Here is a 16572-nt window from a genome sequence, read left to right on the forward strand (position 1 = left end):
GTTCCGAGATGGATTTCCTGGAAGGATGTGTTCCAGCTGAGACTACATGGGTTCGCTGACGCATCCGACCAAGCCTACGGTGCCTGCTTGTACGTGCAGGGCACTTTCACCGACGAGGAGTCCAAGATGCAGCTTGTTTGCAGCAAGTCGCGGATCCTACCGAAAAAACGAAGTCCGAAGGAGAAGGCCATCACGACCCCTCGAGCCGAACTGTTAGCGGCACTGTTACTGGCTCGAATGGTCGTGAAGTTCCTGAACGCTACGGAGCTTAAGTTTGAATCAGTACATCTTTGGAGCGACTCAAAAATCGTCTTGGCTTGGGTCAAGAAAACGCCAGAACTACTGCAGACATACGTATCAAATCGGGTAAGCGAGATCCAGCAGCTTAGCCAATCCTTCCATTGGCATTACATTTCCACACATGACAACCCGGCCGATTTGATTTCACGTGGAGTTACACCGAGGAAATTGATTGGTTCAACTATTTGGTGGCGGCCCCAACCAACACAACACCTCATCGAGGATGAGGACGAAGTGGAAATTCCGGATAGTGAGCTACCGGAAATGCGAGCTGGAGTGGCTTTAGCCATGACTGTTCCGATCGAACGTTTTCCGATCTTTGACAGGTTGAGCAGTTACACACAGATTGTAAGGAGTATGGCCTACTTGGTGCGACTAGCTAGGTTCATCAAGTCACGCAAAAGGGAGGTGGTAAAGGGCCGACTGACAGCGAAGGAAGTGCGTACAGCGACGCTCTTAATAGTACGACTGGTTCAACGCGAGACTTTCCAGCCCGAAATCATCGCACTTATGGACGGTGCGAATACAAAACATCGACTTAATGGACTACAAGCGTTTTGGATCCTGACGATGGGATCATACGAGTTGGAGGCAGGATCAAGCGAGCCTTCATACCTTACGACAGTCGACATCAGATGCTGTTGCCGGCTAAGCATCCAATCACTGAAGCTCTCGTTCGCGAACTACACATCGACAACCTACACATCGGGCAAAGAGGTTTGCTTGCAGTTGTACGTCAACGGTACTGGCCACTGAATGTGAAGAATACTATTCGAAAGGTGATACGGAAGTGCATCGTGTGCTTCAAGGCAAACCCGTTGAAGACGACGCAACTGATGGGTGACCTACCGTCGTATCGCGTCCAGCCAGCCCCCGTCTTTTCGAATACCGGTGTGGACTACGCCGGTCCCTTCTGGATAAAATCAACGACTTCTCGCAAACCGCAAATCACCAAGGCGTACGTGTGCTTGTTTGTGTGTTTGCAGACTCGGGCGGTTCACTTGGAATTGGTTTCAGACTTGACGACAGACGCCTTTCTAGCGAGTTTGAGACGGTTCATCAGTCGACGTGGATGCCCGAAAACGATACGCTCTGACAACGCGACTAACTTTGTCGGAGCTAAAACCGAGCTACATGAACTTTGGCGTATGTTCGAGAACGATTGCGCTACGAAAAGGATCACCAACTATTGTGTCGACAAGGGTATTGACTGGTCGTTCATACCACCACGAAGCCCACACTTTGGTGGCATTTGGGAGGCTGGTGTGAAGCAGGTCAAATACCACCTAAAACGTATTGTTGGCGATAGGAAGCTGTCTTACGAGGAGCTTTACACGACATTGACCCAGATAGAAGCAGTACTGAACTCTCGTCCCTTGGTACCGAGTTCAGATGACCCATCCGACTACACTGCGATCACGCCTGCACATTTCCTGATCGGACGTGAGATGCAGACGGTTCCTAAACCTGACTACTCTACCTTGAAGGAAAATCATCTCTCACGATGGCAGTTAGTGCAGTCCATGCTGCAACACTTTTGGAAACGATGGACCGCCGAGTACCTGCCGGAGCTGCAGAATCGATCGAAATGGCTGAAGCGGAAGGTGATTAAAGTAGGATCACTTGTGCTACTAGCTGACCAGAATGCGCCACTACTGCAATGGCCACTTGCCAGAATCGTTGCCGCACACCCTGGAGATGATGGTACAATTCGTGTCGTTACCGTTAAGACAGCGAATGGAGCGGAATTCAAGCGTGCGGTAACTGAGGTCTGTTTTCTACCGTTAGACGAGGATGAAAATTGAAATGACATTTCAACGCCGGGGAGGATGTTGTGCGAGTTGCGCATTGCGTTTGCTGCTTGGGCAAATTGACATGTGTCACAGGGATTGGGTTGTTGCTTGGGTTTGCATATTTTTGTGACAGTAGAATTCGGAGTGCGACACGCACACATTGAAGTGATAATAAATGAACTTTAGTCTTGCATGCGACATCAACGAAGAAAGATCGTCTTTTCCGTGAGGGCTCCCGATTTATGGTGAAAGAAAACCTACTACCCCACCCCCTCAAGTTACAGTCCACCGCTAGAGACACAACACCGAGTAAGTAAGTAAGTAGTAAATAACAAGCTAAAACTAGCATTTATACAATCGAAATTGATGGCAGAACCTGTGTAGGGATACTAGAACCTGGAAATTCTCCTTTTGCAGATATTCGAACAACATAATAAATCGAATCGTACTAGTAAAGCTCCAGAGACAGATATACAGATATTACAGGGTGTTAGCGTTTATATAAAGTGTAACAATTCAGCCGGCGTTGGTAGCACTAGCATGCCATTTACCTTGGACTCATCCGCCTCTTTGTTGATGGAAGATTCACGCTGTAACTTTCGTGTCCTCGGTGAGCCGGGATTGGATACGACGCGCACAGGCTTGATTACCCGACTCGTCGCCACCGTCGTCGTCGTCGTTGCCGTCGCCGTTGCCGTCACCACCGTAGTCATTGTCGTGGTTCTCGTGGTCGTCACCACCGGCGTCGTCCGGTCTTCTAAAGGCGCAAGCGAGATGCAATCGATTGAATTAAGCACGACCGGGATGTGCTGCACAAACGGCATCGACATTTGATACAGAATGGATGGTGGTTCTTCGCTCTCCCGATTGCCTTCATCGTCCATAATCAATCCCACCCGCGGATCACCGTGCAGACGATCGTTCAGCGCCAAGGCAACCGTTCCACCCGGCCCCGTTGTTACCTTTTCGCCTATCTTGAACTGTACGCCGGTAACGATCGAACTGCATTCCTCCGGGTTAGTACGCACGTGCCGTTCTTCCAACTGGGACACCAGCTCCTGCGTAAGCCGTTCGACCGACCGAGCATTCGTTCGGGGTTTTTGTGTTTCGCGTACGTACCCCCATCGATAGTCTCGCTCACGGCCGGTCCATCATCAGCTCGTCAGACCTGATCAGTATCAACCTAACGTCGTCATCTGTTGCCATCCGGTGTTGCTGGTAAACGCTTCCACGAAGTCTTCATCCGGTCTCGAGAGTCATCTTCCGTTTCTGAAAATCAAACCCACGCACTATCGTCCGGTGCTGCCTATTCGCCGCATTCGTCAGATTCCACAGAGTAAACATGAGTGTCTTGTCTACGCCACTTCCGTGCGTGAACCATGAGATGATGCCTACGTGCGTCCAACGTCCGTTCAGTTTTTCGTATATATTCGCACATGGCCGTAGTGTTCGCGTAATGTGATGCTACCCTTTGCTGAACAGCTCCAAATCAAACCAAGCAGAAAGCGTCAGCTTGTAGTAATGTACCCAAGAAGAACACGCAACAACGCGCAACAATGTTCATATGCTGCAGACTAACATCTACAAACAATGATTGATGTATTTTTGTTAATTAACGAAACGCGAACAAATAAGAACTGATAGTTCGTTCGGAATCTAAGATTTAACTTCGAGCCCCGTCATTACTCGTCATCCTTGTTGGCATCCTTTGTGGGTGTTGGTGGGCGCCGTTTCTGCAGCCCCGATGGCCCCGACTCGGGAGATTTCGGCTACTTCTGTCTGCGACGGAAGCACGACCAGAAAGAACTATTGTCATCATCGGACGAATCCGACGATTGGCCCGGTGGGGGAGGATGTTTTACCGGTCCATCATCGAACGATACTTGACGCCTTTGCTTGGATGTATTTGGCGGCCATTTGTCGGCCGGGGTGTCCTCATCACTAACGCATATCATCGATTTCGAGATCATGCCCAGAGTGCTACCTGAAATAGCAGGGCGTCTTGATTTCCATGATTGGTTGAGCATTCAAGACAGCTCATCATCAAGTGAATCGTTCACCAGCGTATCGTCTGCCGGAGCGTCGTCCATTTCCATGCCGTCATCCACTAAAGCAGACACAGCACCTTTCAAGAAAAAGCCGAAGAAGACTAGCGAGCTAGCATCGGTATTACCGGACCGCGCACACATTTCGCCATTCTAGCTACCAGCAGCCTGGTCCGGTTGAGCCGGTGCATTTCCCTCAGGCACGACGATTGCCTTCAGCGTGGAGTTGTTCTCTAGCGGGGCGCGCCGTAAACGAAAGGAACGAAAGAACCGAACGACATTATTGCATCCTTCATCACTTCACGTTCCACTTACCAGTAGCCTCCAGTTTTTCGTCCGTTTCCACGGGCACCACGGGCACCACGACCGTTGCCTGCAGCGGGGGTGTATCCTCCCCCGTTGAACTGTCCTACAGGACGGCCGTGCGTTCCATTTGGGCCGGATTTTCTATGGATTTTATCGGCGTGGAGGTCCGTGCGTTCAGCTTCTCGAAAGGCTCGATTACGTAATATAGTTTCAGTTCGGCGGGGCTCACCGTCTACGGCATACAATTTCCATGCCTACTAAGATTTTTCGAAATGTGACACTTCACAAATCCGCATGGCAAACGGTTCCATTTGACAGCTCGCGTTGACATCCCAACTGACATTTTATAGCAGGCTTATGGCGTTTTTCGAGTTCTTTTACCTAAATCTCGATACTAAATCTTGCCTTAGAGAGATTTAGCTAATTATAACAGTTCGAACGCGTGGTTTCACGTAGTTTTTTCACCCATTTCCTTCGGATCCAAGCTGTCATAGGCCAGAGGCGCTATGGCAGCGCAAATGAAAACATATAAACAATAACACTCGGATTAGATTGTGATATTACGCTAAATTATTTTTTAATTAACAAACCCGTTCAATGTTTCTCACTATTCCGTTGCACTCCTCGTGTTCGCCAGTGTTCCTTTAGGGGGAAAAACAAGACGGTGAGTTGAGAAATGGTGCTGTTCGTCGTACATGAGATGCTGAACCATACCTCATCTCTCGCAGAAAACATGTTACGGGAAGCGGCAAACACGAATTGATCATCACCGAGTGAAACTCCAGGCTACCGCAGCTCACCTACACGCAAAACACGAACAATCCATCTGCATTCAAACACCCGGTCATGCGCTTCGGCTTATCCGTGCGCGTGCGGCATCCTCCCTCCATCACATTCAGAACACGACTGTCGCTCAGCGTGCTCATGCCAGAGCGAATAAAGAAAGAGAGAAACAAAAATTTGCAGGGATTTCCAGACGGTTTTATAATGCGCGCTGCATATCAGTACCAAAACGGGGCGCGAGAAACAGTTCGAGCGACCCTGCACACGTGTGTTCGCTCTCTCGCACTCAGGGGCTCTTAAACGGAAGATCATGGTTCGAGCAGTGCACGGCACATTGCGGAAAGCGAGAAAATGTTTGAGCGCCACTGCACGCGAGAGCGAACGGGTGTGTGCTGTGCTGCTCGTTCCAACGACAAACTGGCATGGTGCTGAGCTGCTCTAAGAGCGTAACGAGCATTCGCGCATGAAGCGAGCAGTTATGGCGAGGATCGGGCAATTTTTTTTTGAAATTTAGCCTTTTTTGTATAACAGATGTCAGTTGGGATACCTTCAAACCGGTTCCGTTACAATGTAACTGCGCGACCAGGCAAAAAATATTCCGGCGCAAACGGAGTACACCTTGCCGCCATGAGTTCTTCTTTTACGTCGCCATTTTGTTTTCTTTTTTCTGCCAGGGATAAATCCTTTTCCTTTGCGAAACGTTTCAAACATTTCAACACGGACTCCTCTGGTTGTGTTACATGCACATTGTTGTCAAATGCTTGTGGGAAAACAATCCGTCCGGTGGGGGGTGTTGATTCCAAGCTTTCACGGTGCTTACTAGTTAATTTTTCGTAATTAGTGGAAGGAAATGAATATCCGGAAAAAAATGTTCCGGTAAATGTCAAACAGATAATTAGTAAGAGGGAGAAAATGCTGTAAATTTTCTGGACGCTTACCATCTCCAGGAGTCGGCATATTTGTTGCATAGATTGAAGCTATAGTTTTCTTAATATTGTACGGCTACGTTTGCTCCTTCTTCTGGTATGTGTAAATCAATTCTTACTGGTTGCGTTGCGAGTACAAGCGAAAGCTCTCCACCAGACTATGGGGTCGCGTTTAACTAAAAGCTTTAAAAAAAGCATATTCGTTCGTCAATTCGTACTATGCGAGCAAAAAGGGGATGGAGGGGGAGGGGGGGCGGACTAGAATATATCGCTATAAGTATGATTATTTATAATTCATTTCTATCCCTAACTCTATCAAGGTTTTGCAGGTTTGTGTGTGTCTGCTTGTTTCGGGCTAGTTGGTAATAGGTAACATGCGACGTAACAGAGACGAAAAGAAAGGAATCGAACACCCTCCGGGGCCCCGACTAACCGGCCAATGGATAAATCATCTGACCGATCCCGACCAGCAGCAAACGGTATCGCCTTCTATTAAGCAAGCCGGGCACGTGTGTAAGATAGTAAAGTATTTGTTTCAATTGCTACCATCCATGAGATAAGCTAGCTAAGATTACGCGAAAGAGAGCGACAGAGAAAAGGAAGCTAGCTATGCGCCGTTACTTCTTAAGGGCACCATCAGGAGACGTTTTCAATGCACCGAGCTTGGATGACTGCTTTCCCGCCTGGAGTGTGGTCCGCTTCGGCGGTGGAATACGACTCGGTGGTGTGTTAGTTTTCTCACCCTTCGGTAGTGGGATTTTCGACATCGGTTTACCATCCGGCGGCTGCCACTGGCACCGCTGGTGGTTTGAGCTTCTGCTTGCTGCCGGGTGGCGTCACGTTGAAGCTTTTTCGTCGCCGAACGTTGAGCGTACGGTTTTGTGGCGAGTGGTTTCGCAACCGGACGATGGATGGGACTGCCGATGGAAGGTTTTGCCGGTGTTCTGCCGGTAATAATGGCGCCACCCTTTGGCAATACTGGTTGCCGAACGCGGGAAACCTTCGTAACGGTTTCCACTACCGGTTTTGGCGATTTTGGTCTGTTGCTCTTTCTTCACACTTTTCACATCTTGGATTTTTATGGGTTTAACCTAAAAATAAAAAAAGTAAATTAATTAATTAATACAATCAGATAAATACTTCCGCGTGCGTGTGTGTGGGTTGGGGTTGTGTGTGGGTTGTGGGATCAGGTAGATAACCCTTCTAATTTCGCATAAGTTCCTGAAATCTTTCTAACCTATCTTTCAACTATAGACGAGCAGAGACAGCCTCAATTTAGAAGGATTTACGAAAGGAAAGCAAAAACATTTCAATCTGCAACTAAAGGTGAGACTGTTCTGTTTCTACCGGATAGCTAAAAACTAGATGGAAACTATCAGAGAGGATTTCCAAACGGAAAATCAACCACTGACCAGATCTTCACGATGCGGCAAATCTTGGAGAAGATGGCGGAGCAATAGATCCACTCCTATCATCTCTTCATTGATTTTAAAGCCCCATATGACAGCATAGCAAGGGTAAACTTCTCGACGCAATGAGCTCTTTTGGAATGCCGGCCAAGCTTACCAGGCTTGTAAGTATGACAATGGCCAACTTCACATGCCAGGTGAAGGTGGATGGAAAACTCTCAGGGCTCTTTGCTACCACCAGGAGAGATTTGCTTGCGCCAGGGAGATGGGCTTGCCTGCCTTCACTTCTATCTGGCGCTAGAGAGAGCAATCGGAGGTGGAAGCTTCGGGAACCATCTTGTATAAGTCAGTCCAGATCCACCGACAACCACATTGATATTGAGTTACGCGAGTTAGCAACGAGCGTCGGTAATCGCTAAATCAGCATTGGGAGTGTCGTGTTGTATCCAACGCGACGAGTTATGCTGATGCGGCGATCGCTGCTGGGCCGTTTATGGGCCGATAACGGAATCGGCTGAATTCAATAAAATAGTTAATTTCAAGACACCGAACTGTAAAAGACTCTTTCTATCTATTCAGAAAGAAAAGTTTTAACTGGCGCCCGAATAGGGACCTGACAAAAAAATCAGCGGGAAGTGTATAAGTTAAAAAAAAATCCTATAAAGTTAGCCATTTAAAAATTGTGGCTAATCTCGTGGTTGAAGGAGCCATCATAATAACGAAGCGAACTTTGGGACACCGTGGTTAATTCCCGATTGCTGCCAGCGAGCCCCCAGTCATCAGAAGGATAAAAAGGAACATCTTGCTGTAGCTGCCCAATTTTCCCCCGAAGAAAAAGAAGTCAGATGCCCATGGAAATTAACTCAACCATACTGTAAGTAAAAACCTAAAAAATCCGAAATCAGTGAAATTTTGGTGTTTAATTAAATAGCTTCTGCTGTAATTTGTTAGTGGTGAATCGTGATCGTGACAAGTGTTAAGTGAAGTGAGCATTTAAAACACAAAAATGACCAATCCCAACACTGAAATGGTTCTACGATCTTTCGTGGAGATGGGAAAAACCCCTGACTTTTTGAGGGATGTTCCTATTTTTGATGGAAACCCAAATGAGTTGATGAATTGGATTTCGGATGTGGAAGATGTTTTTATCATGTATAGAGATCTTCCTGACGACTCTGTGCAGTTCCATCTGATCGAACGAACAATCAGAAGGAAAGTCCGTGGAGAAGCTTCCGATGTGTTAAATGCAAATAATGCAACATGTAGTTGGCATCAGATAAAATCTATCCTAATGCTTTACTATAAAGATAAGCGTGACGTGAAGACCCTGGATTATGAATTGACGTGTATTCGTAAGGGTAATTCGGAAAGCCTCGCCGGATATTATAGCAGGGTTAACCAATTGTTAGCCGCTATAATAGCACAAGTTCAAACTGACAGTAAGTACTCTCTGCATGCAAATGTCCACATAAACTATTTCAGAGAGAAAGCTTTGGATTCGTTTATTAGAGGTTTAGAAAAACCATTATCCACTTTATTAAAAACTGCTGACCCGAAGACCCTTAGCAAAGCATATCAATTTTGCATTGATTACTTTAATATGGACGTTCGATCAGCACCTTTTAAAAATCAATATGGAAATCAAAATTCTCTTAATATTCCCAAGCCAACAGATTTAGGCTTCGAGCCTCAACCCCCTAGGGTAGCACCCAGAAAAATTGTTTATCAACCAGTACCCCCTCCTAGAGCAGCGCCTCGTCCAGCTCCACGATACAATTCCCATTACCTGCCTAATCAGCAATATACCCCACAGAGGCAACAGCCCGAGCCAATGGAGGTAGATAGAAGTATAAATTCACGTCATATTGACTATGGTAACAGACCCACATATGGCGAAAAAAGACCAAGACCACCATCAAGTCAAGAAGCGTGGGTAAAGAGGCAAGCTCACCCATTATATGCTCATCAAATGAATAAAAATGCCAACGACGCAAGGTATTGTCACGGACAAACAATAAATGAATTTGAGCTCACAGAGCAAAACAATCTTGTTGACAAATTACAAAACATAAATTTGCAACACGAGCATGATCCGTTGGAGGGATCAAGTCGCGATGGTCAGAACCATTTTTTAGAGTGGAAGATGAGTTGGTAGTTCCCAGCCTTCCTTTTATTTATCTTAAAACTACCATTGGAAACTTTCCGTTTTTAATAGACACAGGTGCTAATATTAATTTAATACATCCACAATTGGCACGTGCATATGAAATCAGTAAACCGTACGAATTTTCAGTAGGTCAAATAAGTTGTGCAAATAGTACATTTGCTCCTACTAGTGCAATTAATATAAATTTTTTCCATCCCAAAATTGATTTTGAAGATCGCTTTTTGTTACACAAATTTCACAATTTTTTTTATGGAATCATTGGAAATAGCATGTTGAAAACATTGAAAGCTAAAATTGATCTAGAAAATGACCAAATCACATTGAGTAGAAACTCTAAAAGATTCGTCATCCCAATCTCATACTATTCTCCACATAATCGGTCATCCCACAATTTGATCCGAACATCTCATCTATCCAAATTAGAGCTAGAAAAACTAAACCAGGTTTTAGATAAAAACAGAGATGCATTTTACAAACCAGACAGTAAACTAACATGTACAACCAAAGTGGAATGTGCAATACACACTTCAGACGATACACCTATCCATCAAAGAGTGTATCCATATCCTGCAGCATATGCTGACGAAGTAAATAAGCAAGTTGACAAGCTATTAGCGGATGGAATAATCAGACCGTCTCGCTCAGCTTGGACTTCACCGGTATGGATTGTGCCAAAAAAACCGGATGCATCAGGACAAAAGAAATTTAGAATGGTTATCGATTATCGAATGTTAAATGCTAAAACCATCTCCGAAAAATATCCAATGCCCGAGATAAATTATGTGATAGACCAATTAAAAGGAAAAAAATATTTCTCGACTTTAGATTTAGCTTCGGGATTCCATCAAATTAAGATGAAAGCATCAGATATTGAAAAAACGGCTTTTGCTATTAATAACGGTAAATACGAATTTACTAGGATGCCGTTTGGTTTAAAAAACGCACCGGCTATATTTCAAAGGGCTATCGATGATGTACTTCGAAATTTTATTGGAAAAATATGTTACGTTTATATAGACGACGTAATAGTTTTTGGCGATGATTTAGAAAATCATTTGAAAAATTTGGACACAATTTTGACAACATTAAATAATGCAGGACTAAAAATTCAATTAGACAAATCAGAATTCCTTCGCCAAGAAGTTGAATTTCTTGGTTTCATTATTTGCACAGAGGGAATAAAACCCAACCATAAAAAAATAGAAGTTATAAATAAATACCCTGTGCCCAAAACCATTAAAGATTTGCGTGCCTTCCTAGGATTAATGGGCTACTATCGACGATTTGTCAAAGACTTTGCCAAAATTGCTAAACCTTTGACAAACATTTTAAGGGGAAAGGGATCTGACACATCCAAAAAGAAAAATTACATTAAATCAACAAGAAATCGAATGTTTCAATAAAATGAAGCAAATACTATCATCGAGCGATATTCTCATCTATCCAGATTTTAACAAACCATTTATTTTGACAACCGATGCTTCAGATTATGCAATTGGATCCGTTCTTTCTCAAGGTGAATTAGGCAAAGATAAACCAATTCACTTCGCATCAAGAACACTATCTAAAACTGAAGAGAAATATTCCACCCCTGAGAAAGAAATGCTTGCAATTTTCTGGTCACTACAAACTTTCCGCAATTATTTGTATGGAGCTAAACTCAAAATATTAACTGATCATCAACCACTTACTTTTGCCCTCTCCCAAAAAAATACTAACGCAAAATTAAAACGTTGGAAAGCATATTTAGAGGAGCATGACCACGAGATTTTGTATAAACCAGGCAAAGGCAATGTTGTAGCAGATGCCCTCAGCAGAATAGTTTTCTCTATGACTGGTACGCAACATTCATCACAAACTAGTGACGATTTTTACATTATCTCTACAGAAGCACCACTTAATGCTTTTCACAACCAGATCGTGTTGAAAAAAGGGAAACCAAACACAGTAATTGAATATCCATTCCAAAATTTTAAACGTACAACAATTTACTCCGAAATAATAACCGAATCATCTCTTTTACAGATTCTAAAGGATCATTTCACAATATCAAAAGTAAACGGACTTTTCACGAGTGAAGACATAATGGGAAAATTTCAAGAGGTTTATAGGAAGTATTTTGGAAGTCAGAAGCTCCTTAAGATTCGATTTACTCAAAATCTTCTGGAAGACATTACAGACGAAGATCAACAACGAGAAATAATCACGGCAGAGCACAATAGGGCACATCGTGGAGCCCAGGAAAATAAGTCGCAAATTTTACGTAAATACTATTTTCCAAAGCTGCTAGCCAAGATAAAAAAAATTGTTTCCAATTGCTGTATCTGCAATGAAAACAAATATGACCGAAACCCTATCCGGTATCCTCAACAACAAACTCCAATCCCCGTACACCCTTTCCAAATTGCACACATTGATATAATGTTTCTCGAAAAACATTATTTTTTAACTTACATCGATAAATTTTCAAAATTCGCTCAAATTAAAGAAATTCAATCGCGAGCCGCCTTAGATATTGTTCCGGCAGTTAAAGAAATAATTACAAAATACCATCCTCCTAAAATATTAGTAATGGACGGCGAAAAATCTTTTGGTACACAAGATCTAATAGATTTTTATAAAACTCACCAAATCCAAATATATTTAACAGCTACAGGTCGAAGTGAAATGAATGGAGTAATAGAAAGGTTCCATTCTACCATATTAGAAATTTATCGAATAACGAAATTTGAGAACAACAATTTAACTATTTCTGATCTAATCGAGCTTTCACTTCACAAATATAATTCATCCATTCATTCGACTACTAAATATACTCCTTATGAGATAATTTTACCGTCTGTCCGTTCATCAGATATTTGTGAAAATGTTTACAAAAATTTAACAAAGAAACAGGAGAAAGATATTTCATATTACAATAAGAGAAAAAAGGAAATAAATATAAAAGAGGATATGACAGTTTATGAAAAAACCAGAGCCAGATTAAAACACAAGCCGAGATACAAGAAAATCAAGATTAACAAAGTAAACAAAAGCACTATAAACACAAATGATTCACGAAAAATTCATAAAAACGATATAAAAATAAGATAGCTAACAATACCGTCATTCTAACATCATTGTTCTCTTCTTACAGTTTTCTATTTGTAGTATGTACCCTAGCTGAGCCGAGGATCTCTATTCTGAAGGTAGACAACCAACCTATAGTTGCAATGGACGAAGGTTGGGCAAGAATAAGGATAGATAGCCATATTTACATACACCATTACAATTTAACTGCGTATAAGGGTTATATTCAAGCAATTAAGGACGATTTCGAAAAAATGAGCAATAATCAATTTTCCAGTATTATCCAAAACCAATTCGAAGAACTGAATACCATATTGAAAAGAATGCTTCCCACTAAAAGATTCAAACGTTGGGATTCCATAGGAACAATTTGGAAGTTTATTGCAGGAACACCAGATGCAAACGATCTTCGTGTTATTAACAAAACAATTAATAATCTCATCGATGACAATAATGCACAAGTTACAATCAATAGGAATATTAACAACCAGATTAAAGAAATAACAGAAAAAACTCGTAACGTAATAACTCAATTCAGATCAGAATCATTAGAAATTCATTCCATCAATATTTATCTCCACCTAAAAAAGATGATAGACACACTGCAGGAAATAGTTGATAGTATAGTTATGACGAAAGCGAATATTTTAAACGAAAAAATATTGTCAAAATATGAAATCAATTGTTTGGAAAAAAACCTGGCAGCAGAAAACATTCCGTTCGACACAACTCTAGAAGCGCTTTCCTACGCCGACGCCTCTATCGCCACCAACCGCCAAGAAATAATGCTGCTCATAAAAACACCCAAACTCGACCCAAGAACGTTCCGTAAGATAAAAATTTATCCAATCCTGTACCACGACGGCAAGATTCACCTCCAGTATGACAGATTCATAACTCACGAAGCAATCAGATACCGTGTTAGCACTCTAACCCCGAAAATCTATAAAATCAATGAAATAGAGTTGGATGAATCAGATTGCATTCCAAGATTAATGGAAGGTCGAGAAGCAGAATGTAACTTTACGAAGAGTCCAGCCAAAACTGAAATATTACAGATTAATAATCACGCCATATTGATTAACTCTGTAGAGAAATTTACACTCGTCTCCAACTGTGGTATAAGCAACAGAACACTTCAGGGATCGTTCGTAATAAGCTTCAACACATGCGATATTTACATAAACGACGTGAGATACTCATCCAAACTCACCGATCTAGTTGGAACGTTGAACTTATATCCACTCGACGGAGTGTTTATTAAAAGACAGCTGGAAATTTCGAACATAAGTCTGGAAGATTTACATAATCTGCACATCGAGACACGTAAAGAATTGGAGCACATTCGCTTACAAAACAACTCTTTTCAAATAACCTGGCCAACGATAAACATTTTCGGAGGTATCATCTTTCCTCTCATTATACTGGGAGTAGCATTGCTTTACTGGTTTACAAAGAGGTGCAAAAACACGCAAACGGTAGTCACAGTACATAATTCGTCACCAAATCAGACACCCGACTACGTCACATTTCCTAAACAAACACAGTGAATCGTGGACGTTCACATCTGAGGGGGGGCGAGTTAGCAACGAGCGTCGGTAATCGCTAAATCAGCATTGGGAGTGTCGTGTTGTATCCAACGCGACGAGTTATGCTGATGCGGCGATCGCTGCTGGGCCGTTTATGGGCCGATAACGGAATCGGCTGAATTCAATAAAATAGTTAATTTCAAGACACCGAACTGTAAAAGACTCTTTCTATCTATTCAGAAAGAAAAGTTTTAACTCGCGCAAGGGTACTGGCTGCCAACCGGTCATACTACAACCTGAAGAAACTTCTCCACTCTAAATACCTGTTGCGACGGATGAAGCTGGGACTGTACAGAGCATTTATAGTCCCAGTACTCACATACGACTCTGAGATATGGACTCTGTCCAAAACTGACGAAACCCTCTGAGCCGCGTTCGAGAGGAAGATGCTATACGAGCTGTACGATGATCTCACCATCGGGGAGCGGATCAGACTCGCCAGGCTGCGGTGGGCTGGTCATGCCATGAGAATGACACTTGACGACCCAACCCGTAAAGTGCTTTTAGGATTTTTGCCCCAAGCCGAGTGTTGTGCGAGTTGCGCATTGCGTTTGCTGCTTGGGTAAATTGACATGTGTCACAGGGATTGGGTTGTTGCTTGGGTTTGCATATTTTTGTGACAGTAGAATTCGGAGTGCGACACGCACACATTGAAGTGATAATAAATGAACTTTAGTCTTGCATGCGACATCAACGAAGAAAGATCGTCTTTTCCGTGAGGGCTCCCGATTTATGGTGAAAGAAAACCTACTACCCCACCCCCTCAAGTTACAGTCCACCGCTAGAGACACAACACCGAGTAAGTAAGTAAGTAGTAAATAACAAGCTAAAACTAGCATTTATACAATCGAAATTGATGGCAGAACCTGTGTAGGGATACTAGAACCTGGAAATTCTCCTTTTGCAGATATTCAGAAGCTCCAGAGACAGATATACAGATATTACAGGGTGTTAGCGTTTATATAAAGTGTAACAATTCAGCCGGCGTTGGTAGCACTAGCATGCCATTTACCTTGGACTCATCCGCCTCTTTGTTGATGGAAGATTCACGCTGTAACTTTCGCGTCCTCGGTGAGCCGGACGCGTCGTAGTCATTGTCACCACCGTAGTCATTGTCGTGGTTCTCGTGGTCGTCACCACCGGCGTCGTCCGCTCTTCTAAAGGCGCAAGCGAGATGCAATCGATTGAATTAAGCACGACCGGGATGTGCTGCACAAACGGCATCGACATTTGATACAGAATGGATGGTGGTTCTTCGCTCTCCCGATTGCCTTCATCGTCCACAATCAATCCCACCCACGGATCTCCGTGCAGACGATCGTTCAGCGCCAAGGCAACCGTTCCACCCGGCCCCGTTGTTACCTTTTCGCCTATCTTGAACTGTACGCCGGTAACGATCGAACTGCATTCCTCCGGGTTAGTACGCACGTGCCGTTCTTCCAACTGGGACACCAGCTCCTGCGTAAGCCGTTCGACCGACTGAAGCATTCGTTCGGGGTTTTTGTGTTTCGCGTACGTACCCCCATTGATAGTCTCGCTCACGGCCGGTTGCTCCATCATCAGCTCGTCAGACCTGATCAGTATCAGCCTAACGTCGTCATCTGTTGCCATCCGGTGTTGCTGGTAAACGCTTCCACGAAGTCTTCATCCGGTGTCGAGAGTCAACTTCCATTTCTGAAAATCAAACCCACGCACTATCGTCCGGTGCCGCCTATTCGTCGCATTTGTCAGATTCCACAGGTGAAACATGACTGCCTTGTCTACGCCACTTCCGTGCGTGAACCATGAGTTGATGCCTACGTGCGTCCAACGTCCGTTCAGTTTTCCATATATATTCGCACATGGCCGTAGTGTTCGCGTAATGTGATGCTACCCTTTGCTGAACAGCTCCAAATCAAACCAAGCAGAAAGCGTCAGCTTGTAGTAATGTACCCAAGAAGAACACGCAACAACGCGCAACAATGTTCATATGCTGCAGACTAACATCTACAAACAATGATTGATGTATTTTTGTTAATTAACGAAACGCGAACAAATAAGAACTGATAGTTCGTTCGGAATCTTAGATTTAACTTCGAGCCCCGTTGGCATCCTTTGCGGGTGTTGGTGGGCGCCGTTTCTGCAGCCCCGATGGCCACGGCTCGGGAGATTTTGGCTACTTCTGTCTGCGACGGAAGCACGACCA

The 16572-nt window shown here is 43.7% G+C and overlaps 1 protein-coding gene across 1 annotated transcript; it reads left to right on the top strand.

Annotated features, from left to right (window-relative positions):
* Positions 1–734: 734 nt before the first annotated feature.
* Positions 735–15085, top strand: LOC118515168. The gene is made up of 2 exons (XM_036061874.1): positions 735–2177; positions 14962–15085. Exon 1 carries the CDS (start codon positions 936–938, stop codon positions 2103–2105), a length of 1170 nt encoding a protein of 389 aa, XP_035917767.1. The 5' UTR covers positions 735–935; the 3' UTR covers positions 2106–2177; positions 14962–15085.
* The last annotated feature ends 1487 nt before the right edge of the window (positions 15086–16572 follow it).

This window comes from Anopheles stephensi (genome assembly GCF_013141755.1).
Source record: "Anopheles stephensi strain Indian chromosome Y unlocalized genomic scaffold, UCI_ANSTEP_V1.0 chrY22, whole genome shotgun sequence".
Lineage (NCBI taxonomy): Eukaryota > Metazoa > Arthropoda > Insecta > Diptera > Culicidae > Anopheles > Anopheles stephensi.

Bases quoted from the DNA above. Each gene is read 5' to 3' on its own strand.
- LOC118515168 (XM_036061874.1), top strand. From the start codon at position 936: ATGCTGTTGCCGGCTAAGCATCCAATCACTGAAGCTCTCGTTCGCGAA.